At 37.0% G+C, this 27,930-nt stretch overlaps 4 protein-coding genes across 7 annotated transcripts; 2 read left to right on the top strand and 2 right to left on the bottom strand.

The window, feature by feature from the left end:
* Positions 1-138: 138 nt before the first annotated feature.
* Positions 139-7,449, bottom strand: traf3ip3 (TRAF3 interacting protein 3). Of its 4 annotated transcripts, none has more exons than XM_079897485.1 (15): positions 7,314-7,449; positions 6,855-6,932; positions 6,107-6,576; positions 5,837-5,939; positions 5,554-5,638; positions 5,396-5,423; positions 5,237-5,266; positions 5,026-5,121; positions 4,259-4,330; positions 3,894-4,034; positions 3,604-3,741; positions 2,534-2,669; positions 2,234-2,373; positions 1,345-1,464; positions 139-1,126 (listed from the first exon to the last, which is right to left on the bottom strand). In XM_079897485.1, exons 3-15 carry the CDS (start codon positions 6,476-6,478, stop codon positions 926-928), a joined length of 1,662 nt encoding a protein of 553 aa, XP_079753611.1. In that variant the 5' UTR covers positions 6,479-6,576; positions 6,855-6,932; positions 7,314-7,449; the 3' UTR covers positions 139-925. The 4 variants fall into 4 exon arrangements, with proteins under 4 accessions (XP_079753611.1, XP_079753613.1, XP_079753614.1 ...); XM_079897487.1 differs by having other exon boundaries at positions 5,554-5,623; XM_079897488.1 differs by having other exon boundaries at positions 5,554-5,611.
* A 601-nt stretch (positions 7,450-8,050) lies between these two features.
* Positions 8,051-13,427, top strand: atp5pb (ATP synthase peripheral stalk-membrane subunit b). The gene is made up of 7 exons (XM_079897506.1): positions 8,051-8,201; positions 8,981-9,017; positions 9,146-9,291; positions 9,715-9,878; positions 10,454-10,579; positions 10,933-11,112; positions 13,225-13,427. Exons 1-7 carry the CDS (start codon positions 8,174-8,176, stop codon positions 13,300-13,302), a joined length of 759 nt encoding a protein of 252 aa, XP_079753632.1. The 5' UTR covers positions 8,051-8,173; the 3' UTR covers positions 13,303-13,427.
* A 974-nt stretch (positions 13,428-14,401) lies between these two features.
* On the top strand, positions 14,402-23,314 carry eps8l3b (EPS8 signaling adaptor L3b). The gene is made up of 19 exons (XM_079897484.1): positions 14,402-15,246; positions 16,491-16,558; positions 16,632-16,696; positions 17,032-17,190; positions 17,303-17,452; positions 17,639-17,727; positions 18,075-18,205; positions 18,786-18,886; positions 18,983-19,097; positions 19,199-19,269; positions 19,449-19,523; positions 20,141-20,286; positions 20,388-20,559; positions 20,680-20,708; positions 21,109-21,202; positions 21,772-21,876; positions 22,054-22,142; positions 22,282-22,414; positions 22,558-23,314. The coding sequence occupies exons 1-19, from the start codon at positions 15,209-15,211 to the stop codon at positions 22,600-22,602; spliced, it is 1,875 nt and encodes a 624-aa protein (XP_079753610.1). The 5' UTR covers positions 14,402-15,208; the 3' UTR covers positions 22,603-23,314.
* Positions 23,315-24,809: 1,495 nt separating this feature from the next.
* LOC307173923 (glutathione S-transferase Mu 4-like) lies at positions 24,810-27,574 on the bottom strand. The gene is made up of 8 exons (XM_079897508.1): positions 27,474-27,574; positions 26,332-26,407; positions 26,187-26,251; positions 26,030-26,111; positions 25,840-25,937; positions 25,622-25,717; positions 25,395-25,505; positions 24,810-25,290 (listed from the first exon to the last, which is right to left on the bottom strand). The coding sequence occupies exons 1-8, from the start codon at positions 27,507-27,509 to the stop codon at positions 25,195-25,197; spliced, it is 660 nt and encodes a 219-aa protein (XP_079753634.1). The 5' UTR covers positions 27,510-27,574; the 3' UTR covers positions 24,810-25,194.
* Positions 27,575-27,930: the final 356 nt, after the last annotated feature.

The following is a 27,930-nucleotide window of genomic DNA, read 5'->3' as shown; positions in this document are numbered from 1 at the left end:
GACCTGTCATGACAATGTGTTTTTAAGCCATTCAACAGGACAATATTGTCCTTTTATTCTCAGTGAGTGCTAACTAAAAGAAATGTACACCCCTATCTGGAAATAATGTTTCAGTAAAATAGAGCTACAGCTCAGAATACAAATAGTATGTTGTTTAATAATGTCAACAAAAAATCTCAGTTGTAAATAGTTCATTTATTCAAGGCTTGAACTATTGACTTTTGACTTAACATTTGAGTCAAGTCCAGTTTTTACATTTCAATTATCAGAGTAAAAAAATGGTACAATCTATATATGGGATACAGATTTAGGTATTAACTCATTGTAACACTTTTTTTTTGTAACGTCACCAGTATTTACAGTTTGGTCCGTTTTAGATACTAATACAAAGAACCATAAAAAGTAGGGGTGTAACGATACCCTCATGTTACGATTCGATACATGTCACGATTCGATACATATCACGATACTGAACTCACGATACAATATTATTGCGATACTCCAAGACATATGGGAAAAGGTTAACAAAAAATGTACTGTTGATTAAAATGCTAAATTTGATATTACATTGTGGGAGTAAATGAATAGGCTTGGACTTGGTGCTTATAACTCAATGCACAGGACAATGGTGACACCAGAATACAAATATTTATGATTATGAAGCTGAAAATACAGAATTATTTTAGACAAATATGCTTGCACTCTTTCTATACACAATACATATTGTCACTATCCACGATGCATATTGTTGCATTTTTGTATTGCGATATTTTGTGACGCGATATATTGTTACACCCCTAATAAAAAGTTAGCAAAATAATAGAGACATTATATGTCCAACTTTAAAAAAATCTATTAAAAATGTGAAATAAAAAAATAAATATAAACAACAAATCTCTAAGACTCTTGGCTTTACTCTTGCTTGTCACACAGGTCTAAAGCAGGCTCCATGCTGATCTGATGCCGCCTGTATGAGGTAGTCCTCCATTCGCTGTTCCAGGTCAGAGTAAAACTGGCGGAGCTGCTCTCTAGCAGGTGGATGATAAAACCACAGGCCAGCCACCACCACCAGCATCATGAGCAGTAAGAACAGACATATACAGAGCCAGGTCCTACAACAGCCACTCTGTTCGGGGAGATAGAGGAGGACAATTATTTATGTGCAAGAGAAACCAAATGAAATGGGGATAAAGTGTTGAGAATGTTGTGCATGATGTAATGTAGTCTCAATTTTAAATGACTTGTGCATCCAAGTGCATAGAAACTCAAAAGTTCTAAGAAAACTAGTCTAACAAGAGACTTATAGTCACGCATTGGTGAGACAGTATGATGTTCGAGTCTCACCCTGCTGCCTTTCTGGCGCGTCCTCAGTATGTTCAGCTCTTCTCGGCACTGGGTCAGTCGGGACTGATAGCCGTAACACTCCTGCTCCAGGGCCTCAAGATCCGCCTGCAGCTCTGTGTACTGCCGGGTAACCAAGACAACACTATGTTAAACTATATCTTATTTATAGAGAGAAAAAAATCTAAAAGAAAGGAAACAGCATAAATGTTTTACAACAGCATAAATGTTTTGTTGGTTTACCTTATTTTATTGTTCTACAGCTAATAAAAGTTTCTTTGTTTTTTTTTAGATATTAAATATTTGAAAGATCTTTGTCTTACATAGTAGTTCAATTGTAGTTTATTATCATAAAGGAAAATATTAAATACAACAATTATTAAGGAAAGATAAGGATAATAAAGGTATTTTCTTTAATGTCATTTACATTTAAAATACCAGCATACATTTCTAAAACAGAAGTTTGAAATCTAGGTTCAAAATTCTTTTTTTTTTTTTTTTTTTACGGAGAAGATTTTGTATATTTACCACTACGTAAACAGGAAAATACTTTCAATAGCCAGAAAAAAAATTCACCTTATTCTTAGGAATAAAATATTATATAAACCAGGCAAATGATATATGAACAAAACTTAAGAATATACTGTAGAAAACCAAAAGTATTGAAGTGGAGATTGTTGGCTAAACATCATGATTGTGAGGCAACAGCAATTAAAGATATGTATTGTAATTGAGATCTGCAGATGCAAATAGATAAAGTGTAATAAACATTCAAATGTGTATTTTGGATGTTTTATTTCCGCTATGTAATGGGTGCAAAAAAACAACAATGGCTTTGCCTGTAATATCTTGCCTTAATTCAATTTCAGTGCTCTCTCTGGCAGATCTTTACCTCATTTTCTTTCATTCTGAGTCTCTGTTCTGTGTCTCTCAGTTGTCTTGCTATGCCGTTATCTGTCCGCAGGAGTTGGTCCAACACTGAAGCATTTTCATGTCTTTGTGTGTTACTGTTCCACAACTCGTGGTTGTGTCCTGTGAGTGTGTGAAAGAAAGAGACAGATAAAGAGAGATGCATGAAATGTGATTTGAAAGAAATAATTCCTTTAGAAACGCTTTAATTCCTTAAGCGTTTCTAAATATTTCCATGAATGCTTTATCTAAATATTTGAAGTGAAAGTCAGTTTGCCAGCACCTTTGAGTTCCTGTAGATATTCTCTCAGGTTGAGGTTCTCCTCCTCCAGCTCTGAGATGCAGGAATGAAGCTGTGCTCTCTCTAACTGAAGAGATTCACTCTGTTTTCTCAGCATTTCCTCCTGTCCCACAGAACGCTGCACAAACATTTATACAACAATAAATGAAACATGCCACAACCTGAGAAGGAACATTCAGTCAGTTCTAATTAAAAACGCTGGATTACTTATTTTCACCAAAAAAAAGTAACTTCTATAAATGCTTCTATGATTGGATCATTATTGCAGTGGTTATTATGTTTCTAGCATATTATGTGCTTGGCAAAAGTTCTTCTAACCCTAACTGATGGAGTGTATAGCTTTTAATTTCTTAAACAACCATGTAACTCAAAGAATGGTTTGGAGGGAGCATGAAGAATGGCAACTTTACAGAGTGCTTGACTCTTGCATTGTCAATACTTGATCTTGACCAAAAATGTCTGCACCTCTTGATGGAAATAAATGTTGTGATGTTATTTATTTTTAGTCAAGATCTTGTATTGACAATGCAAGAGTCCAGCACTCTGTAAAGTCTACTTTCAGTCTCCCCAGTTAATTTAATGTTTGGACACAGAGGTGCCAGTTCATGTGTGAAAATAATCCTTCATGCTCCCTCCCAACCATTCTTTCACAATTTGAGCCTGATGAATCTTGACATTGTCATCCTGGAAAATGTCCTTGATTTGTCTTCCTTCATGGTTGTTGAAGAAATGAAAAGCTACACACTCCATCAATTAGAGTTGATGGACTGTTGCCAAATATGTAACATGCTAGAAACATGATAATCACTGCAATAATGATCCAATCATAGACTCTTAAACATTTGCCTATTTAAATCCAAACAGCAACTTTTTTTGGCGGGACAGTGTAATTGTTTATTTTTTATTCAGACGTTTCTGAAAAAAAGTTATTTCTGATTAGCTGTGCTGAAAGCAGATTGACCAGGGTCCTGTGGTTTGTCAGGTTTTGCAGAAATCTGTGATGTGTCACTCAAGTCCTTTGATTCACTCATCATGGTTTTGCTTTGTTATACCTCCAAGTGACCCTGCAACTGTAGCATCTGATCGGTGCACTCATCCTGCCTCTTCTTCAGCTGACTCGAACCCTCTTTCAGCTCCTCACACAGCCTCTGCCACCACTCTGACTCTGTGTGTGCCGTCTGCAGCGCCCCCTAGGGGAAGGGAAGATTGGATTCTTACAACCCAGCTAGGAGTTCTGAAAGCAAGAGCTCTGTCCTTTGCTGATTAGCAATATATGGTGGTAAAGTTTGTTATAACAAAATATATCAATATTGAGACTTTTTTGACCTGTGCAGGTACTTACCTGGAGGTACTCCATTTTGCTCTGAGCTTCCGCCTTCTCATTCTCCGCCCTCTGAATAGCCTTCAGAGCCTTTTGTTCATACTCCTCCCTCTGTTTTTCCATCTTTAGCACCACTTTTTTCACTCCATCCCGAGGAACCTTCTGAAAGGGCAAATTGCTGCATTTATCTTCTATTTCTTTTTAAAAGTGTCTCAAACTCTCTGACCTGTACTTATCCAGGGCCGCATGTTAAACTTACTTTTGAAAAGCAGAAAAATATTCAAAAAACCACTTGATTCTTGCAATCTAAGTGTAAAAGATTATTTGTTTTGAATTGACTGCTTTGTAAGTTCTCAGAGCTGGAGTTGGATCTTTTGCGGTCTTACCTTAATGCAAACCTGCAGCTGAGCCTCCAGAGCTTTGATCTTACTCTTCAGCAAGTCCTCATCACAACGTGTCTGTGGGAGGAAAAGGAAATGTGCGAGTGTGTCAGTGAGATAGAGAACCACTGAACCAAGAGTTTTCAGTTTCTGTGCATACTGCATCCTGTGTGACAACTACCATCCTTAGCATTGCTATATTGGTTCTTGAGAGAAATACAGACATTGTTATGAGCTCAAAATGGAAAAAATGTGTAAGTTTGAACAGGTTGAGTTTGAAGCATCACAAAAGTGCAAACAAACCCCTCTCTGACGCCTACACTGCTCTCCATTTTGTGTGTGAGCAAGAAAACATCTTTCTATTTTTCCGAACAAGCCATAACGAGCCGGATGATGTTGACCACAAGACCATCCCCCAACTCTCTCTACATTACTGTCTTCTGGGTTCAAACCAGGAAACTCGTCATTATTGCTGAAGCCAGTATTATGCAGAGTGACATTGTATGACCGAGTAATTATGAGTAATTGAAAATAACCATGAATTTCATTCATGCATTCGTTTTGTCTTCCTTTTGATCCATTTTTAACCGCAGCACTCGAGCTGCATGAACTCAATAAAGAACATCTTGTGCTTCAATGGAAGCAAGGACATCTGACCGTCTGTACAAATTAGTTCACACGGTCAATGTGTTTGATTCGATTTTAGAATGCCGTCAGGTGCATGTGTGTGTTGTGTGAATAATGCTTCAGCAAGAAGTAGTTTACTAATGTACCTTCCACAGGAGCTCTGTAGAGTGCAGCAATGTAGAGGCGCTCTTCTGGAGGCTGGAGAGCTTCTTTTTAAGAGCCTCTTCTCTATGTAAGGCCTCCTGCATAGAGATGTCACATTTCATTATCAGTAACATATCATTATCAAATGAAGTCAGGAAAAGCTGGTGTTTTTGAATATCAATCTTATAGGTTGTGACTGCATACTTGCCATACCTCTAAATAAACAGACAACTGGTGGACATCCTGAAAAAAGAAGAGAGGAAAACATGAATTATTATATTAATAAATAAAACAGCATTTACATGTTTAGCTATTTGTTTTTACAAATGTATATGAGAATTTTCTTTTTTAAACAATCACCAAATTCCTTACCGCTTCTTTGACGGTAACACATCCAGACCTGAACAAAGAGAGTTCATAATGCTGCATTAATATTTATAAAACAGGTCCATTATAATTGAATTTAAGCTTTTGAAATATTAAACCGCAAGAGCAAACAGTCTAGTAAAGGTAATGTAAAAGCAACTCACTCTGTCTGTATGCTGGCAGTCTGTAATGTCTTCTGGGTGTTTGAGAGCTGAGTGATGTCTTTAAGGAGAACTGTATGATCATATACTGTATGTACATATACATAAAACACAAAATAATATTATTAAGATAACATGTTCTGCCACAACTTTTTGAAAATTGAATTATTTTGCATTTTTTACAACATAACCCTAGTATGTCTTGTTAAGTATGATGCTTTGTGCTTAAATTAAAGCGATGTTAGATGTGGCCTGGTTATAGTTATTCATCAGAAGATCCACTAACCTCGCTCCTTTTTCACTATCCTCTGAAGCTGAACAGAATTGACACCCCATCCATCTGATTTCAGCCCGGGATCATTTTCATCATTCATTGTAGTGGAGGCTGTCTTTAGGATTTGGACATTTAATTTCAATATTAAAATAGATGATGTAATTAAAGACTATACAACATTTCCTTGAATTTACAGCTCAAATGTCTAAAAGAAATATAAACCACAAAACATCTAAACAATCAGTCACAGGCCAAAGACCTGGCTAATAGTAAACTCTGTACCTGATTTGCAAAGTTTCTGCCATCTCTCTGGAGCTTTACATTTGGACTTGTTATCAAGGGCAGTCTGGTTGACGTAAAGGTTTGCGTCATAAACTCCGGTTCGTGCAGGGTTTCCCTCGAGTACCTGTGCCTTGGCACTGCAGATAACGGTGTGTATGTGCCATGGTCTACTGGTCTTCTTTTGAAGAACTCAAACTGTCTTTTGCGATGCAGTTCGTTTTTAATCCACCTTGTGTCCAGATCTCTTGTGGGACTGCGACATGATGTTGTGTTATTGCGATGGCTGATTTCTCTGTGCTTCACGGCACGCTGCTCCACTTTATACTCGTAATTTGGGGCCGGAGACCTTTTGTTGTCATGAGCTCCTTCCATTCTGTCTGGCTGAATGAGTTGGAAAATTTGTGCTATATGTTAAGGCACTGGAATGTCACCTCACAGTGTAAATGAATGTTTCCTGAAGTGGCAATTTCCTGTAATTGAAAAACAACATATATATTCATATATCATCCAACCTTTAGCGGTGCTATATCATTATTGCTCAAAAATAGACCATCCTAAATCAGCTGAATGACTCAAAATGAGGATAGTCAACAACAACTGGTGTAATAAAATAAGTTAAAAACTGAAAAGCTACAATTTTGCTCTTGTTTTTGAGGTCACACTTAGTGTTTTTATTCTTTCACAGCTACAATAAAATATTTTTTTACAGTGGCTACATACAGTATCAAATATTAAATACTAAACATACTGTAAGATGAAGTGTGTCCAGTCACTCACTTCTGTTGTCATATTGTTTCAAAACAGGCATGAACTGAGCTACGTGCAGCTGAAAGAAAAAGATTGTACCATCAATGATCAATTTAAAATGCAAACGGTGTTTATTAATATGCAGATATCTGCTTAATAATCTCTGGAAAATGTCTCTAAAACAATAACAGTATACAATGCTCCCATGTAGTGATCTGCAACAATTTTAGGCACTACATTGACTGAAAATCCACATTCCCTTCCAATAAGTGTTTCAGTTAGTAAAAATGAACTTTTTTCTTTAAAAAATAAAGCACAATTTAAATGTATTAGGCTCCAACTTGTTGAAACTGAATAGCAAGCATGCATTCAAAAGTTACACCAACATAATTTCATAAATGTAGATAAACTAGAACAAGTTTTAGCATAATTGTCGCTTTACAACCTTTTATGAAAGTACCTGTTCTTAGACGAGTCCCTGGAGTGAATATAATTGTGAAAGCAGGGTCTGAACGATTTGAAGCTGACATAGCACTTGAAAACTATTCATTCAACAAAGGGCGGTCTATTTCTTTTGCCTTGCTTGCTTAACAGGAAGTAAGATGAACCTCACAACTTGTATAAGTTCCTCTATCTCAGCAGCCATGCGTATTGAAACTAGTGCCACACATGCATGGGCCCTGAGATTAGGACTGGAGGCGATGCTATGATATTGGCTGTTTAAATGTGGCAATAGCGCATGGAGAGGGACTGGAGAAAAAGAGAAAGACAGCAAAGAATCAACGTTCAGTGTGATATCAAAGCAAGATTGTAAAATGCATGTTGATCTTTGTCTGGAAACACATTAATTTGTAAAGTCATCATTCAATCGAAGTTGAAGTGGGTGTAGAAACAGAATATGAAAACAAAAGTTCAAGATAGCCTAAATGATTATTAAACACATTTAGGCTACCACTGTTCAATGTAGCCCTACTACTGGGCAAATTCCCATCGCATGAGCAATGTTTCTCTATATGAAAAAGTATTGAAATGCTTGTTGACATTACTGTCATCATTGATGTGTTCAAATGTTCATGTTATTTTTAGCAGCAACTTGAAAGTGTCAACGTTTCCTTTATTGTTTGGTTTCTTGTATGATGAACTGGCGCCACCTGCTGACTCCCTGTCAGAGTGTCGATGTCCCGGATGTTCAAAGCGTAGTTTTGCGGAAGATCTCGCGATATCATCAGCGAGAGTTTCTCATCCTTGGTCTAGAAGGGCACAGAGAGCCCGGTACAGAAGACATTTCGGCCAGGGATCCTGTCATTAACCCAGTAAAGCATGTTGTCGAGACTGGTGCTCGTTTCAGGTGGGTTATTTATACAATGAAAGCTACTCTAACCTTTCGCATTGATTGTGTGGATTAAATAGACGGTTTTATAAGTGAATGTGAAGTTGAAGGGTAAAATTAGGCCGCACGGTGTGAATGGCCGCACTTGAATCTGCAGTGAAACGTGTTTTTGTGCTGTAATTAATATACATTATAATTCTAATGACTTATTGAATGAATTGAAGTCCAGCTTTTATGCTCAGACAGTCATTTCTGTATGAAAATGATCGCAGAGTTGATGTGCTTTCAGTATGTCCTTGTATTGAGTGGTGTAGCAGTTAGCTGAGAGCTAATGCCACATTCAAACTTTACCACATAGCATATTAGAAGCTTAAGAATTTACATCTTAATTGTAATACCACTTAGTTATTGTTCATTCAGAAGTGCAAATTATATCTGATTTTGCCTAACCTGGGGAGATTGACAGCTTTGGTACTTCTGTCATGTAGGCTATGCAAGGACGTGCATTTTATTAGATATGCACAATAAACCAAAATCATCATAAATCAAAAACACTGTGTTACCATATGTTAATAATTATATTGAACTAATGACAGGTAGAACTAATGGCCAAGTGTGACAGCTGGAAAATATGCACTCATTCATTTTGGGTCAAATTATTAATTTAATCTTTTGTTGAAAATTGCATTTAAAACATACTAGCAGTACTCTGACAACTCTCATTCACATTAATGAAAGTGACAGTCACTGATTTTCAGTCCTTTTCTAATTTTTTTGTTGTTGTCTATTTCTTGTAGGTCACACCCTGAAAAACAACGGGTCCTTTGGCGCTTGGTATGTAAGATCTTGTGGTCAGTGCTCTGTATGCCAGTCTGTGGTTGAAGAGTACTGGAAAACAAATGACAATCAAGGACACACATAGAACTCTAACCTTGTGCTTTATTTTTAATTTCTTCCTCCAGCCTTGTACAGGCCTCCCGTTCCTTTCATCAGTCCTCCCAGAGTCTTGCACCAGTACCTCCTCTGCCCGAGAAAGGAGGAAAGGTCCGACATGGCATCTTCCCAGAGGAGCTCTTCACACTGCTATACCCCAAGACTGGTGTGACAGGTGGGGTTGTCTGCTTTATTGCCTCCTTTCATTTGACCTTTCATATGACCATCATGCCACAGTGTCTCCCAGTTATCCAAGTTCATGGATAAGTTCATGGATAAGTTCACTCTAAAGTAGAAATTATTGTAGAATCTTTATGCAGAAGTGTTCTGTACAGCAACAGTTCGTAGTAAATAGATGTATTGTTCTCTTGAAAGAACAAATGTGACTTAAGCCATCACACTTAAGCCATATTCAATTTCATTTATTGCCATTTGTGCATAGGATAGCTTTATGCGATGAGTAGACCGACAATAAAGTTGTGATTCACAACTTATACCCTCTTTATCCAAGAGAGCTGTGTAGAGATTCTTTTCTGTGAACCCCAGTACCTTTATACACTGGTCTGTTCGTAACAGTGGTGTTTTCTTCTGACTGCAGGGCCTTATATGCTGGGCACAGGACTGCTCCTGTACATGCTCTCTAAGGAAATCTACGTAATCAATCACGAGACCTTTGCTGCCGCGTCCATCGGTGCTGTCGTCATTTATGGCATCAAGAAGTTCGGGCCCAGTGTAGCCGAATTTGCCGACAAACTCAATGAGGTTTGTAATGTTTTGTATTCAACAGATATGTCGCCTGTGAACTTGTGCAGCTTAACACTGAGGACTGAATAGCTGCTTTTCCACCGTCGGGCCGAGCGGTTCTAAGAACGGTTCCAGTTATATTTCCACTTGAGTTTGGTCCGGCACGGCACGATAGGTAGAGTGGTAGAACTGGTAGAATGCGTGTCGTGACGTCGCCACTCAGGATTGGTCACTTGTTTGTTATTAAAATAAATATGATTATCCTCCATAAAACTGTCGCTATTTAAATCTCATACTGTCTTTTAACTCTTACTTTACCAAGGTGATGACTGACGCATTTATATTGCATTCCAAAGAGCTCTGTTATCAGCCCCAACGTGGAAAATGAAACCATATCCGTACCGGCGGGGCCGGATCAGCACGGAATGGAACAGTTAAGCAATGAGAACAGTTTGGTCCGACAGTGGAAAAGTGGCTGAAGATTGTCTGCTAATATATTTGATATTGTGCACAATGAAACCAAAGCCTGTAACTGAGGGAGTGGTTTGGTCATACAGATGACTAACATCTGATTCTCCTTGTCTTCTCTGCAGGATAAAGTGGCAAAGGCTCAGGAAGTCAAGGGTCAGGCCATGGCTGTCTTGGAACAGAGCATTGAGAATGAGAAGAAGGAGCAGTGGAGAGTTGAAGGAAGACATTTGCTTTTTGATGCCAAGAGGGTGAGGAGGACATAATGTGAAAGAAAACAGATCAGGCTTGTTCGACTTGAACCGGCGCTGCACAGACCGATCGGTGAATGACATCAAAGTACCGCGGGAGCGAATAGAAAGCAGACGGCTCCTTGTGCTTTTGAATTGCTCTCGCGGTACTTTGATGTCATAAACCGATCGGTCTGTGCAGCGCCGGTTCAAGTCGAACAAGCCTATTATCTCTCCCCTGCTTTACTATCCATAAATATCATGAATCCACATGATTTTTTTACATTTTAAATTTAGAATTATTTATTTAGAATTAACATTTAAAATGGCACTACTACTCGTTGTGTGACATTCCTCATTCCATCTTCCATCAGAACAATGTGGCTATACTGCTGGAGACCAATTACAGGGAGCGTCTGCACATGGTGACCAATGAGGTGAAGAAGAGGCTGGACTACCAGGTGCAGCTTCAGAACCTGCACCGCCGCATGGAGCAGGAGCACATGGTGAACTGGGTCGAACAGAGCGTTGTTAAGAGCATCACCCCACAGCAGGTACAGGGAGGATGGTCACGCCACTGGCACTTTATGACATTTTATTGTCTTTGTTAAACAAAGGAGGCATTTGTTTAAGGCTGAAGGTCAGAGTTGTTTATTAATGGTGAGCTTATGCACTTTAATATTAATGTGCATGGTAATTGCAGACCGATTCTGGGGGAGTTTTTAATTGTGACTGTTTTCGAGGAGTGAATGTAATATTTTGGAGAAAATTGGTCTTTTATTGTTGTTGTTCTCTTTTTCCTAATCATTTGAGCATTTTTAGTAAACTACAAATGTGTCCAAATATAAATGCTACATTAGTCTAGACCAGGAATGGGAAATTTTGGTCTTGGAGGGCCATTGTCCTGCAGAGTTTTTGCTCCAACTCTAATCAAACGCACCTGAAGAAGCTAATCGATATCTTCAGGATTACTAGAAAGCTACAGGCAGGTGAAGGTTTTTTTTTTTTATATATATATAATTATTTTCAGGGTTGGAGTTAAACTCTGCAGGACAGTGGCCCTATAGGACCAAAAGTTTTCCATCCCTGGTGCAGAATCTGTTCTGAAGTGATTTTTAGCTTGGCCTCTAGATGGAGACTTTGTACTCAACATTCTATCAGCTGTTATAATAACAGTGCTAAGATGCTATTTGGACAGATAGTCCAGTCATTTTATGAAAAAAGGTTGAACAAATTGCAACAGGAGCAAACTCAACTGATTTTGTATCCTCAATATGTCCTGAGTAAGGAAAAAAAAAAGCCCAGAAGAATCCCATTAGGGGAAAGTTTCGAAAAAGACCAAAATATAGCCTATTCATTCTTTTTCTTACAGGAATAGGGTAAAAATTTTAACCTTTAGATATCACCATGAAAATTACTGAGTTGATTACTTGCATCAAGACAAACAAAAAATGTATTACAAGTTTTTTGAAATGGTACAAACGGTGCATAATCTAATTACATATGTGCTAATTTGCATAAATACCACAACAGGTCTAAACATTGGGTACAGCAGGTGAAAATGTCTTGACACATAACAGTAAAATACTTCATGTTAAGGTCCGAATGGAACCCATTTAGGCAACCCATGAACATTAATACATAGAGGCAGGAAGAAGTACTTTAGAAACCAGCCTTTATTCATTTAAGAGATTGGGTTTGGGGCTGCGTCCGTGGGACTGTTTCTGGGGGACGAGTCTGAGGGAAGAACAGGAGACAATGGTAAGGAGAATGCAGAAGACAAAAGGTAGGCAAAATAAAAAGTGAATCCCCAGAAATAGTCCTACGGACCCAGCCCCAAACCCCATCTCTTAAATGAATAAAGGCTGGTTTCTAAAGTACTTCTTCCTGCCTCTATGTATTAATGTTCATGGGTTGCCTAAATGGGTTCCATTCAGACCTTAACATGAAGTATTTTACTGTTATGTGTCAAGACATTTTCACCTGCTGTACCCAATGTTTAGATCTGTTGTGGTATTTATGCAAATTAGCACATACGTAATTAGATTATGCACCGTTTGTACCATTTAAAAAAACTTGTAATATATTTTTTGTTTGTCTTGATGCAATTAATCAACTCAGTAATTTTCATGGTGATATCTAAAGGTTAAAATTTTTACCCTATTCACATAAGAAAAAGAATGAATAGGCTATATTTGGGTCTTTTTCGAAACTTTCCCCTAATGGGATTCTTCGGGGCTTTTTTTTTCTTACTCAGGACATATTGAGGATACAAAATCAGTTGAGTTTGCCTCTGTTGCAATTTGTTCAAGGTTGACCCCCATTTTGGCTTAAAATGACTGGACTAAGAAGATGAGAAGAAAAAGGGGAAAAGAGCTCCCCAACATCACTCTAGGTCTAAACATGTCAGTCATTGATGTGTTCTTGAAATTTAGGTTACACTTTACACATTATTACAGTGTAATTACAATGTAATTATGGATTGGTTTAGGTTAAGTTATGCATAACATACTGTTATTGCTATGGTAAGTACATGTAACATTGTACATGTAACTGTAGAATAGATTTATATCCACCTGAAATAACTACAAAATAATTGTTACTGTTATTACTATCTCTACCTCTTTAAATAATCGACTTTTTTTTTTTTTTTTTTTGTCTTTCAGGAGAAGGAAAGCATCGCCAAGTGCATTTCAGATCTGAAAGTCCTGGCCAAGGCCACTCAGGCTAGGGCTACAGTATAGGTGTCCACACTGAAGCCTCCTGTTTTCATTCTAAACTAACCCTTTCCTCGTGAACATGCCAGTCTGGCAGTGTCGTCAAAAGTGTACATACCCGTATTAAATAAAAGATTTGGTTATTCACTAAATACCTTTTCTGTCCTCTTTATTTGAAGAATAACATTAGTAAGATGAGTTTGGCTTAACAGTTTCAGCGTCACAATATGATATCAGTGCATTACATAACAAAACATCAAATCAAGTGGCATCTGCAAACAAATGATTCATCATCCTACACTCCTAAAAAAAAAAAAAAAAACCTCATGAAGAACTTTTAATATTTATGGTTCTTAAGATTATTAAAATGTTATTCACAATAAGAAAAAAAAATCTTTTAACAACTGATCACTAAAATGTTATATGGCGTCGGTGCAAAAAACCCATTTGAAACATTTAGTTTTAAAAGTGTAACTGGTCCAAATATTTTTATTTGCAACAATATTTTAAACCTAACATTTTCTTTTTGTGATTGATTTGGTTGAAAAATATTCTTGTATAATGGTTTATTATCTACGGCAACGTGCGTTCAGTGTGACGTAAATGTAGAAATAAATTTTAGGGTCAGTGTGCGCCGCTCTTCTCTACACGTCACAGGGCTGCCTATTAATGACAATACCTTTGTACTCAAGGATATAAATGGAAAAACCTACCCGCTCTCACCTTCTGACTTAATATAATTCAAGAGCTAGACTTTGACCTCAGCTTTTCTGAGCAGGAAGTCCAGAATATTTGCTCTCGCACAGTTCACAAGGAAGACAGACTTAAGGATATGTCTAAATTCTGGAGTAATCTGAACGTAGATTTGGAGAGTTGAACTTAAACTTGTTTAGGATTTTCTCAGAGGTAATGTACAATCATTTGGCTAATCACAACGTCTGTTTTATAACCAAATGCGTGTGGAGTCACTGATATATGGCGTTTTGCCTACAGGTTGATATGACCGTGACAAATTTGAATAATGCCAGATTGGTTATATCCTTAATTGAACTTGTTGTTTTACAACTTGTGTTGTTTTAGAGCTGTGGTAATAAGTGTTTTCTTTTTCTTCTCTCTTTTTACACTTGGTTTACGCTATGACATTCTACTTCTGTTAATATTTTCTTCTTGTCAAGCCAAGCACAATAACTTGTTACAGAGAAAGTTCCAGAATTTGGCTTTCAGCAGTTTTTGCTGCTTATTTGTCATGACTAGACACTTCTTGCCTGTTTTTGAGAACCTCAGAGGCTATGTGATCCAAAAGACACAAATGTCTAGGTTTTGTTTCAAAATCCTTTTATTTTAATTGGTTTGTGAAAGCCATATTGTTTTAGCTTTTCTAAATTGTTCAAGCTGTTATGTAAAATGTGATTCTGCCATGATTTACTGCCATCATTTAGTGATTCATTGTTGTTACAAGTAATGAGTCAAATTTATGTGATTTTGTTAGTGATCTTAAAGGTCTTACATTTATAAAACAAACTGAAATGTATGAGGATGAAAACATTCAGTACTTCTCTGTAATGAAAAATACATCGATAAATCATCACTCTCAAATGGCATTTCTCTTATGAATCTAGCATATTCACTAATTGACTTCAGTAACTATTGAAATGATATATTTTTATTAAGAACACCAACTTGTGAACAGAAAGGTCTTGTTCTGATATTTTTGACTTTGTACCAGTTTTGAGGATATTATGTGCGTTCTTACTTCACACTTCTTAGCTCTTTTAGATAAGATCAGTGGTGTCAAACCACAAATGATGAACAGACACTTCTTCATAACTAATGCTTCTGCCTGGCAGAGCTGCTCAAACGTTCTGCTATTTTTCTTGAGTGGTTTCAAAACTGATAACGTTGTTATTACAGGTGTTATACATCACAGTCAAGAATGTATGGGGGTAACCCTTTGCCCGTTTTCCAGCAAAGGTACATGTCTCCCTCATCTCTGTCAGCTGACGTTTATCTTTGTGTTTGCGTGGAATTTGAACCTGAAACGCATAAAAGGGTGTTTCAGTGTAGAACGTCATGCCTTCTATCTCTCTCATATTGGTTGTCATAACAGATATCATAAAGGCCATTAAAGGTTGCTATGAGGCAGGGTTATAAAATTTTACATTTAGCTTTCTACTTTATTTTAGTATAATTTTTTTTTAAGCTCAGTTGTTTTTTTGTTTTTTTTCACAGAATTGTCTGGTATTAGTTCATTTCAGTTGTAGTATTTTAGGGCTGCCAAAGTGAATGCACTAACTAGTATCATTTAAATTGTTTAATGGTGGTAGATATTGCTATCCAGTGACATTTTACAGTTAATTCAGACAATTTATAAAGGTTACAAGTTTTATATTATTCCATGTATCTAAAATTAATATCTGAGTTAGTTTATGAGACATTTGGTTTTTCAAAGGTATGATAGTCATTATTTTTAATTCATTTAATGAAATGTTTAATGAAAAGTTAATCTTTCCATGTAGTTTTCATTTTAATTTTTGTTTACATCTGGTATGGAAAAACTTGACTTTACTCTCATTTTGGAACAAAAATAGGACCCTACCAAAACTGTTGCAACAAAATTGGACTCCCAGAATTCTCTTGAGTCGTGATAATATTACACAAAAAAATTATAGCAATAGCTCAACTGTCGGCCATATACTGCATGTTGTAATAGAGTTGACTGTGAGCTTTTGGTTAAGAATAGTTCAATTGAGAATTAACTGAGAATATATTCATATTAGAAATGTGAGACATTTCTGTGTGAGACAAACAAGAAACATATTGACTAGGGCGTCATATACTGACGCTTTTGACATTTCGTCTACATCGAACGCACATGGCACCCTTTAGCGTCAATATGACACGCACAGAGCTTTGTTCGGTAACTTATGGGTATGTTTAGGTCTGGGGTAGGGTTAGACCGCTAGGAGGCGCCTTCTGGCCCATATCTATCTGCGTCTCATATTGACGCAAAAGGGTGCCATGTGCGTTCGATGTAGACGAAATGTCAAAAGCGTCAGTATATGACGCCTTGGGATGAGAACGCGTTGAACATTACTGATTCAATTATTTTTGGGGGTTATCTTCAGGATTTCTTTATAATATCTTTTTTAAATATTACAATTAAAATATGTGGGGGAATGTTTATTCAGGCATTTTGTGTTGTAATTATATTATAGAGGCTTCTCATCTGAGCCGTCTTCCCAGGGGTCTGGCATGTCTCGTCCCAGTGCCAAATCCATCTACAGTAAGTAGAAAACCCATTTACACAACCTATCCTAAGAAATACTATCATTTTTAACTTGATAATGTTGCTTTAGTGCAAAGGAAGGAGTATGCAGAATCAATCAGCAGACAGCAAGACAACTTTCAGCACAGAGTGGAGGTAAGTCTTAGTCTGGTTTATGCATTTGTGACTAACTTATTAACTGATGTGTTTATAATGTTCAAATGTGTGCTGCTGACTGCTTGTGACAGACTCATAATCACAATCTGTTAGCACAAAGCCAACACCCAGTTCACTAATGTGTTTTATTGAAAAGAACAAACAACCAAAGCTTATCTTGCATGTTCCATAGAGATTTCCACACAAACTCAACTGGAAAATTTGAGAATTTCTCAAGGCCTTCAACTGTATACCCAAGCTCTTTTTTGATAAGGGACACATATCTGTGATCATGATACATCATAGTAACATTTTCTTCATTTTCCATTCCCTAGCACCTGTTCACCTTTGTGTTAGATGGCAGAGAGATGAGCAGCATTGATGACTGTGTGAACAGGCTGAAGAAAATGGACAGTAAAGGGAAAGTGTGGGGTCAGGAAATGATCATGCAGGTCAAGGCCAACCACCTACAGCTATGTGACATAGAGACCAAGGTCAAGGGTAGCCTTTATGCTTAAGTTCACTAATCTAAAAAAAAAGTATGTTACATTAAATGGCAGTTCCAGTACTAACAGTGAACTCTTACTCTGTTTCCTGGAATTGTAGGAGGTTTTGGAGTCTGTACATTTGAGTAGCATCAGGAAGACGAAAGCCGTTCTGGACAGCTGTGTGTATGACTCCCTTGTGATTTTCTCAGTTCAGGATCCCAGCCAGAGAGCTCCACAGGCCTTCCTGTTCCAGTGTGAGGAGGTCGGGGTGAGGAACAACACTGTTTGTGTGTTCAGAAATGTTATATCCATCTGAGGGTAGATAGCGGTGCATCTGGCTATTATAAATCGTTCTTAATATATCTTGAGGACTGATGTGGGAGTTTCCTTCCACTCCTTCTGTCAGTTCCCTGAATATTTGTATAAAGGCATCTCTGCTGTTTTGAATCGCTAGGCTCAGGAGGTGGTAAATGATCTGGAAAGGGCGATCCAGCAAGGTGGGGATGCCCCTCCACCGTTTAAGGAACCACAGATGGACATCAGGTCAGCTGCTGCCTCAGAAACAAGTTGTACTGAGAATCAAGCGTCCATTCTTATAATCTGGCTTTTTAACTTTATAATGTACTAAATTGTGATGTTTTAAGTGGACATACATGCCAACAACATGTCTAGACAACCCTTGTCTCGATTACTCAGGATAATAAGTTCAATATATAATCGTAAAAAAAGGTCTTTGCTACAAATCCATATTAAGTGAGCTATATTCAATGTATCTAAGTAACTTTACAAAGATTGTAAAAATACATATTTTTGTTAGACTTACTGCCTTAATGATTAATTTTTTTTTTTTTATCAGTGCTCTACAGTGATATATTTTTTCTGTTTGGCAGGAGCCATCTGGAAAGCATCCTTGGCCAGGGTCATCCGGGAAGCATGAAGAGACCAGCTCTCTCACCCATGCAGTCAAACCCACTTCCCCCAGAAGTCCCCCCTCCGCAGTTCAACAACTATGAAGACTATGGTGATCATTTGAAGAATTCATTTCACAAATCCACTTTTAAAAAACCTAAAATGTCCTGAAGTTAACCCTCTATTGGTCTTTAGTCATTTTAGAAAAGTTTTCATATAAAAAATGTATTTATGTTTTTACTTCATCGGCTTGGTGAAAAATGTTGTGGCCATTGCTATATGAATGATAATAATGATGATATATGAATGATAAGAAAGGGCTAAATGGTCTTAAAAAAAAGGTAAATATATATATATATATGAAATATTTGTTCTAATATTCATATTAATTTACATAGAAATTAGTGGTGCATAATTTATTGGTGAATTTTGCCTTGTACCATTAAATTCCATCAAAATACAAAAGAATACATATTATTGAAACAAAATATTGTAAATTAATTTCTTCTTTTTTAATTTGTTTTTATTTATTTTACACTTTTTGGCTACAGTCTGTTTTGACCGCTGAGAATCACAAGGTTGACCCCTAAGTGAGGAATACTAGAGGGTTGAATTAAAGTGTTCTCTCACTAATGTATCATGTATCACTGATTTCTTTTGGTATAATTGAGCTTTTGTTTTGCTTTTTTCAGACGACAGACGACCTTCACCCACAATGCCATTTCCCAGAGATGAAGCCCCTTACAGGCCAGAGCAGATTCCACCTTCAGTAAATGATGTGGACAGAGATGCGGTCGGTTGTTTTTATTGACACACTGTGTTATTAATTCATCTATTTTTGTCATCATTATTGACACATTTCTTCCATCCATTTAATCACTCTCTACAGGAGATCTTTAACCATGTTGCAGCCGACATTGAGACCTTCACATATAAAATTGGCTCAGCTTTGCCAAAAGATGATGGAAGCAAGAAAAAGAAAAAGAAAAATGCTCCAACATTTGGTGAACAACTGACACATTTTGATACTTGCTATTTAATTTTCCTAAGGATGTAAAAAAATAATAATAATAATTAAGTTTATTTTTATTTTATTTTATTATAGTTGCAAGTATTCCCACTGTGGAGGAATACATATCCTGCCTGCAAAAGATAAAGTATGGCTTCAATCTTCTGGTAAGTTATATATATATATTTTTGGACATTTTCCAATTTTTTTCACTCCCACTATGATAGTTAAAAAAACACGACTTACTGTATGCCCAGAATAAATACTGCTCCGTAATGCTTAATATGAGACGTACACTATCCTTGTTGCAAATGTCACTTTTCATACTCATCTCTACTTGTGACAGGGGAAGCTGGATGGTCACCTAAAAAATCCCCCTGCTTCTGACTTTGTTCACAGTCTCTTCTCTTCCCTCGCTTTTGTAAGTATCTGTTTGTTCAGTCTGTTCGCATTGCGGTCAAATTGCATACATTTTTTCCATTATGTAGTTAAATTGGACAAACATTCTTTCAGACTGCATGTTAAAAGTTCTTATGTTCCCCTGAAGCTTCAGATGGTGAGTCAGTATGACCACACCTGACTTGATTTGACTTGGTTACCTGTTTTAAAAAAACCTAGCAGTGTATAAGAAAGCACAAGTTGTATAAGCATGTATGCACTTTCTGCCCATAGAAAAAGCTTTACTTTTGATGGATTTAGTCATTTGTTCACACTGACATTTCTTCACCTCACCCTCATTTCGTTCCAAACCCGTGAGACTTTGTTCATCTTCGGAACACAAATGAAGATTTTTAATGAAATCTGAGAGCTTTCTGTCCCTCCGTTGACAGCTACGTAACTGCCACTTTCAAGGCCCAGAAAGGTAGTAAAGACATTATTAAAGTAATCCATGTGACTCCTTAACCTCAATTTTATGAAGCGACGTGAGTGCTTTGTTTGCGAAAAAAAAGGACCACTTTATTTAGAAAATATGAATTAAAGGTATGCACCACATCACCCTTCATCACACAAATTTCTAACTGTTTCTTCATGTTTCAGATGGTGAGTCAGTATCCTCCAAACATCCCTCCCACAGTGCTGAGTCCACTGCTCACAGAAAAAGCCCTGCAGCTCCTGGGAAATGTTGTCACACCAAATGAGGACCAACTGTGGGGAAACTTGGGTGATGCGTGGAACATCCCAAGGTCTTATGTTCCAGAATATATCAATTCAATTACTTCATTAATTAGCAAACACAACCAAAAGCTCATGATTTTTCTTTAAATACATCTTTTTTTGCAATCAGATCCAAATTTCCAAATGGGAATCAGATCCCTCCATATTATCCCCAATTTTATGACGGCTGGCAGCCCCTTCCGCCCGTCCCATCCCAGTCTCCTCCAGCCAGCAGGCAGCTCTCACGGAGCAACAGCGAGCGCTTCCCATCCATGAAAGTCAATCAGAGTCCGCCTGAACAGGTAAAATCTCCCAGAGGACAAACTCCAACTTAATGAGCTAAGGATGTTATAAAACGCGTCAAGTGTTTGACATGTGGATCCTAACCTGATCAAATACAAACTATTTCCTCTCTCTTCCAGGACAGACCGTGGAGCACCCCACCCATGCCGTGAGCAACTTCACTTGAACTCTATGAAATACCCAGATAAAAATATATATTTGTGACAGCAATATAAAACATTGTCCTTTAACCAATGATCTTAAACAAACTGTAATATAAAATAAATACTATTAAAAAGAGGGAGAAGTCACATACCAAGGCTTTAGTAGTGCATTGTGTTCTTATAACAACAAAGGTTTATTTCCGTGAATGAAACCAACAGTAGCAGAAGCACAGTAATATCAATTTAATCATCTAATATAACACTACAGATTGTTTTTTTTTAAAGTGTTATAAGGATATATGTTGAAAAGAATGTAGTCTTTAATAGACAGATGAATTCACTAAAGATTTCTTTGGGTATATTTAAAATCAAGTCAAGTAGCACTTTTGTCTTATTTTATATCAGGTCTGCAGAGCCGCCTCTTTATATGAGGGTGATCTATGACTTCATGGCAAGGAACATTCAGGAACTGAGTGTGATGAAGGGTGACAATGTGCAGGTAATTTTTTGTGTAAACACCCCACCGGAAGTAATTGTGCAACTTTTACACAAGTCACTAATTCAATCAAAAGTAAAGTTTTTTGGTAACATTTACAGTAAGATCCCTGTAGTTAAGTTAATGCATTAACTAACAATGAGCAATACATTTATTGCAGCATTTATTAATCTTTGTAAAAATTAAATACAAAAGTTTATTTTAATCATGTATTAGTCAATGCTGAAATTAACCTTAAGATTAATAATTGCTTCAGAGGGATTTTTTTGTTGTATGTTAAAGGGATAGTTCATCCAAAAATGAAAATTCTTTCATTTACTCACTCTCAAGTTGTCCAAAACCTACAGTTGTTGGACCCCATTGACCTCCATAGTATGGGAAAAATAATAATATGGAAGTCATTGGCATCCACTATTTAGTTACCGACATTCTTCAAAATATCTGTTGTGTTCGGCAGAAGAAAGAAAAAGGTTTCTTCTGTTGTGTTATGTAAACATTTATTTATTTATTTTTGTAAAACTTTTTTCCTGAGCAGAAAATACATACCATAATAAGTTTGTGCTTGCTTCAAGGTAACCGACAAGTCCGGGCAATGGTGGAAAGTAAAAAACAGAAGTAATGAAGAGGGTTATGTCCCTCAGAATGTTCTAGAGCCTGTCAATGGACAAAAGCCAACAGTGAGTTATAGTCAATGCACTGACTTTTTTTAACCCCCCCCCCCTCCCCTCCCCTCCCCTCCCCTCCCCTCCCCTCCCCTCCCCCTTTTCTTTTTTATTTAAAACCAATTATTTCAACAATGTACTGAGCTGTACACAGTCCATAGTTTTATGAAGTTTTTATCTCCATATTCTCAGCAGAATATGAGAGGACCTCCATCTCTGGACATGAAATCTAGACCTGAGGAAGTCAAAGCCTGGTTACAGTACAAAGGCTTTTCTAAAATGTAAGAAACCACTACTAGCATGTTTAATTTTATTCTTAAAACTACACCGAAATGCAGTTCTGAAAATTGTATTTTACCACATGAATGAGTTTAATATCTTGTTACTGATAACATTTTAATTCATTGCGGGTTTGTGTAGGACGGTCCAGAGTCTTGGGGTGTTCAATGGAGCGATGTTGCTGGGAATGAGACAGGATGAAATAAGAGCAATATGTCCTGAGGAAGGAGGTCGAGTCTTCTTCCAACTGCAGAGCGTCAGATCGAGCATTGCAGTAAGTAAAGCAGCTCCGTTTGTTTCAAAGTACAAATACCATTATTTATGAAGCACTTTTCACTGTGGTGTTTTTATACCCAACGGTCATTAAATGACTGAGGCAGAGCAGGCAAATGTTATCAGTCTCCATCTGCTTTGCAGCTTGCCGGTGAGGCCGAGTACAGTCAGTATGGTGGCCGCCGATAATCTGAGGACCCTGCTGTGTTTTTGAGATCAAGAAACTGAACTTGTCTGGACCTGAATGAACAAGAACTACACACACCCCTCAACTTTTCCATTCATTAGAAAACAAGTTCAGGCTGCTGCCTGTTAAGGGATATTATATAACCTTTTACATTATGCAAATTTATTGCATTGATTTTATTTATTTGATACCATTTTTTCCATTAAATTGATTTCCACTGATGTCCCTGGGGTGGTGGTTAACATGTTATTTAGTTGTTATACTAGCTTAATGAAAATGAGGCATGTCTGTAACATTCTGATTGATCCTGACACTTCATGCAGATTGTGCATTGTCTATTAATAAATGCTCATAAATAAACACATTAGTAGTCATTTTTGTTTACTAATAGTTTAATTCAGTTATGCATATTTTGTTTTCTCTCAATGAAAGAAAAGGTGTCACTAGTATTTTTGTGTCCTTGTACGTTACATGTAATTAGTAATCACTCTAGATTAAGCATAATCCGTACCTAACCCTATAGTACATGTAGTTAATTAATATTACTTGAAGGTATAATTACACTAACAAGCACACCTTAAAATAAAGAGCAACAAAAAAAGGTTTAATGTTCTTAAAAATAAGCTTTTGATTTCGGGGTTAAACAGGTTTGATGACATTTAAGTTCCATCAATCCAGTAATGTGTTTGTGTATAAGTAGTAATAAAGTTAATTAAAACAGATTGCCTTTGATTATCCAGCTTTTCATTTATTTAAAGTACCGTTATTAGGATGAAAACCTTTTTGCTCCTGAATGTGGGTTTGTATAATGTCATTTTAATTTCTGATGAATGAGGCCTTTTTAAAAACGGCTAGTGAAATATCAGCCCAACACAAATCTAGCAGGAGCGGGTGGTCAAAAAATACAAAAAAAGAGAAATCAACAAATGAAATTCAGCACTGTCGATCATAACATTCTCTTCCTCCATAGCAGGCTAGGCAAAATGATTCATAATTGAATTAATTCGTTAAAGCTGGGGTAGGTAAGAATGGTCTAAAAAACGTATTTTTCAAATTTGTTTAAACTTTATGTATATATCAATACATAATTAAAATGTAAGTATTCTGAAAAAGAAAGTATAAAAATCGAGTGTATGTAGACCTCTAACGACTGTTTTAAAGACAGCTTATTATTTCCATTCAGTCCACCCTCTCCCTTCTGGGGTCCTTTCAAAGCCACGCCCCCAAAACACATGAACGCGCGACTCGACTCCGACCGAAGACGCATTATTTACCTGAGACAAGCGGAGAGGAAGGAGCGCAGTGCATGTAGCATCATGTCAGAATCACATGTAATGTAACTTTATAACGTTGCACTCTTTCTATGAGTTATAAATAGCCAGTAAGATAATATAACGGTAACTAACGTTGCAGTAGGCTATGTAAATAATTATTCTAGCGATATGTAATGCTAAATAAGGTTTGCTAGTACATTATTTTAGCAACATGACAAGCCAGTGAATTAGCAGGTTTCAATTGTTGCTTTGCACAGTGCGTGACATTTTATCTGTATGTTATGCGGCTAGAGTTTTAACACTGAGTCAATGGGCTCCGACGGGCTTGTTTATCGTCATCGGTCTTTTTCCGTTTACCTGTCTTTGTTGTATGAGCAGGTTCCACTCGAGAAATTGGTAGTTTTGGTTGTTTGTCCGCCATTAGCACAGCTGCTCGGCACACCGACACCGCAATCTTGATTTTGAATGACAGTACGCGCTGTGCAAGAGAGGGGCGATCAGCGCGTACGCGAACTTGATTGACACTGCTAAGACACTCCTCCTGGCTCTGAAGGCATCTGATTGGTTCTTTACACTCGGACCGAATGGCAGTGATTGGTCAGAGTTTTTACTGTCCTGCAGCTGCTACAGAGGTCTGATCGTTTTCATTCGTTTTTCTGAACACATAATGTATTGACTACTCTCAGGATGGAAGGACCATTTCACCCAGTATAAAAAAAGTGTTTCTGAACAGGATTACCTACCCTAGCTTTAAGTACATTTAAAGTTTTTGATTACTATTTCTTTTCTTTTTTTTTGCTGTATGTTAATAGTCCTATTTATTTTATAAGCAATTCAATAAAATGTTTTGCCTTGTTAGGTTACCAGAGTATACCTGTTAGTTGTGTGTGTGTGTGTGTACGTGTGAAAACCCCCCACTTAATTTATAAACTGAATTGAACAAAAGTTCTCTGATTTATTGGGACAAAATAAGGTGATACATTTAATGCTTAGTTTACAATTCAAATGTAGAATTACAATCCAAATAGTGAAATCTATAACAATGAAATGTTATACTTATTTTCATGGCATCAAATAGACAAAAATCAAAGTGCAACACACACCTGAACACTTTTAATCTAAACATAATTGCTATTATGTCTATAGACAACTGAGATTGTTTTGTTATGATTTTATAATCAATACTAATGTCAACTGTATCACTGGGATGTAAATTTAACTAATTATCCTTAAATTGCAGGTTCAAAATAACTATCACTACATGCATTGCAGTTGATGGTGCAACTTATGATGTTTGATCTAGCCAGTCTTGTCATTTTTTCACTCCTTTTTGTTTCCCCATTTGGCCATCTTGTTGTTCACGGGTGTTTTCATGAACTTGCTTGACTTCATGTATCCTGCAATCTTCTCAATACTCTGACAGGGAACACAATTATATTGGAGTTACTGGTTAATCCTTATACATTACAAATTACATGAGACTGACTAATCTTTCTGTGTGATAAAAGCTGAATCCAAACCTCAAAGCGATCCAGGAAACATCTAAGGTTTTTGTAGTCATCCAGGCATGGTGCGTCAAACATACGATGCTGATCCAACAACTCGTACATGATAAAGTCCACAAATGTGATCTACAGAATGAGACAGTGGGATAAGCATGTCAAATAATCTCATGGGATGTACTGTTATTTCAAACCATTTTAAATGGACAAAGTAAATGTGTTTTGTGTACATTATGCTTATTTACCTTGTCCCCAGCAAACCACTTCCTGTCACCAAGGAAGTCAGAGAACTGTTTTAGAGTTCCTGGCAGTTTCTCAGTGTAGCATGATTTGGTTTTGTCCTTTATTCAAATTCAAAAGGATTACAAATCATGTTATCTTATCAATTAACAAAAAAATTATAATATTAGTTCATCATTTCTATCTGTAATACATAGATTTATACAATCAATCAATCACTCACAAAGTCTCCATAGCAGAGCTGGACAAAACCATTGCGGAAGTCCATCGCCTGGTTTTCCATGATGTCAACTCTCACCTGCTCTTCTTCAGTTTCCCCACCTAGAAAAATTAGATGGAGATGTTTTGCATTACTTAGACGACTATTTCCAGTGCTTTTTTTTACTGAAGGAATAAATGAATCAAGTTCTCACAGAGGTTGTTTTTGCGGGCGATGTATCTCATTATGGCATTGCTTTGGACTATCTTTGTGTCACCATCCTCCAGGTAGGGCAACTGGTGAATAAAGGTGATGGTTAGTTATTGCATAACTTGCACAATAAATACCATGGGAGTGACTGCGTAACTTACATTAGGAAAGTCTATCCCAAGTTTCTCTTTCTCATTAAGCCAACAGCTTCTGTCAAAGTTGGGAGCTGCAAGACAAGAATATAAAATCAACTCCCTTTTATACTCCTAGTTATGTCTGCTGAGCAATGATGACCATATCACTCACCGTCACCACAAGAATAGAACTTCTCCTCATACTTGGTACCAGTGTATTCCAACAGCAGGCGGATTGGCTGGGCAAGCTGTTAACAGATGAAATAATAGCCATGGAATGCTATATGTAACTTGAGATGCTGAAAAATGTTTTTCACTTGAAGTGATTAATAGAGGGTCGAGACTTCACAATGCATATTTATATGGGTCTTATTTGCATATTTATGAGGTAGCACTAATTGGACAAATACCTAACTGCTCATCCAACTGTGGAAATATTACAACACAGATCTGCTCTAGATTTACTAAGTATTATGAAGCATACAGTAAAATAATAATCACTTCATCACTCCAGTGGCCGGTTGCAGCCTTAAAATATTGTCATCTATTTTTTTTTTTTTTTCTTTCTTTCAAGACATAACTTTTTAAAGTCAATTACATAAAAAAAGTTAGATTGGTCTCATTTGAAATCCGAAAACTTATGAGTGATTCTCTGACCAAGCAGCAGTTAACGTTAGCCAGGGGGGTTTAGGCAGTCAAATGTTTGTGCAGTTTGCTGTGCCACATTTTTGATAGTTTCCCTCAGACATGGAGACAAATAAGGCACGAGAATGTCCTGTGACTACAGACAGCGTATGTTTAATGTGATGCAGTATTATTTGGTTGCTAAATAATTCCCAGCTCTTAAACATATGTTAAATGCATATACTTAGCTCTTATAAACTAAAACAATAGAGCAATTGTGTTTCGTCCTAATTACTGGGGTGTAACCACACCCGAAACGGAACTGACCTGTAAACTGTAATCAAAGTAACGTTAGCATCTGTGGCCATGACGAGACACTCTAAACGAAAAAAAGTATCAACAAACTCATATGCACCCCTGACTTTGCCAGTTCATTTCTAAAGTCTCGACTTACAGTCCACAAAAGATGTTGATTTAAACAAGCTGCGCATATGGATTAGGTTTGACCGTTTTTAGACATGACAAACCACACGAATCTCATATTCGTGATAACTGCATGACTCTTACGAGAGAAAAAAAAAAGTTTATGAACAAAAAAAAACAAAACAAAAAAATCTCAGAAATCAAATTAGAATCAATTAAAAATGTTCAACAACAATTATGCAAAAATTTTCATGCAAAGTTTCTCACCCCGCGTATATCCCAGTATGCCAACTTCATTGCCATCTTGCAGCAACAAGAGCGTGCACTGTGCAGAGTTTCTGCTTCGAAATGAACCTAGTTGGGGTCAGAGCAGCGGAATGGAGGAGGGGGCGTGGGCGCTAACTACTCAAGTTAAAGGGATATTACTCCCACAAAATTATGATGTTAATCTGTCCGTGCAAAATTATAACCAGCATTTCATTTTAAGATGTTCCCAGAGGACCAAAAGTCGACATGTTCTTATTTTATACATCTTAGGAGCGATTTAGAACACATTCACATCATACATGTAACAAAAATAAGATAATTCGACATTTATTAACACTAACGTTCACAATAAACGTCTTCCAAAAGTCTTGAAAACTTTTGACTATGCAATTCATGCATTTTATTGTATATTCCTATTTACCCTAAAAGGCAAACCGTTTGAAAAAAAAAAAAGTTT

The sequence above is a fragment of the Squalius cephalus genome (assembly GCF_949319135.1).
Source record: "Squalius cephalus genome assembly, chromosome: 16".
Classification (NCBI taxonomy): Eukaryota; Metazoa; Chordata; class Actinopteri; order Cypriniformes; family Leuciscidae; genus Squalius; species Squalius cephalus.
This window is presented reverse-complemented; position numbering and strand designations above follow the sequence as displayed.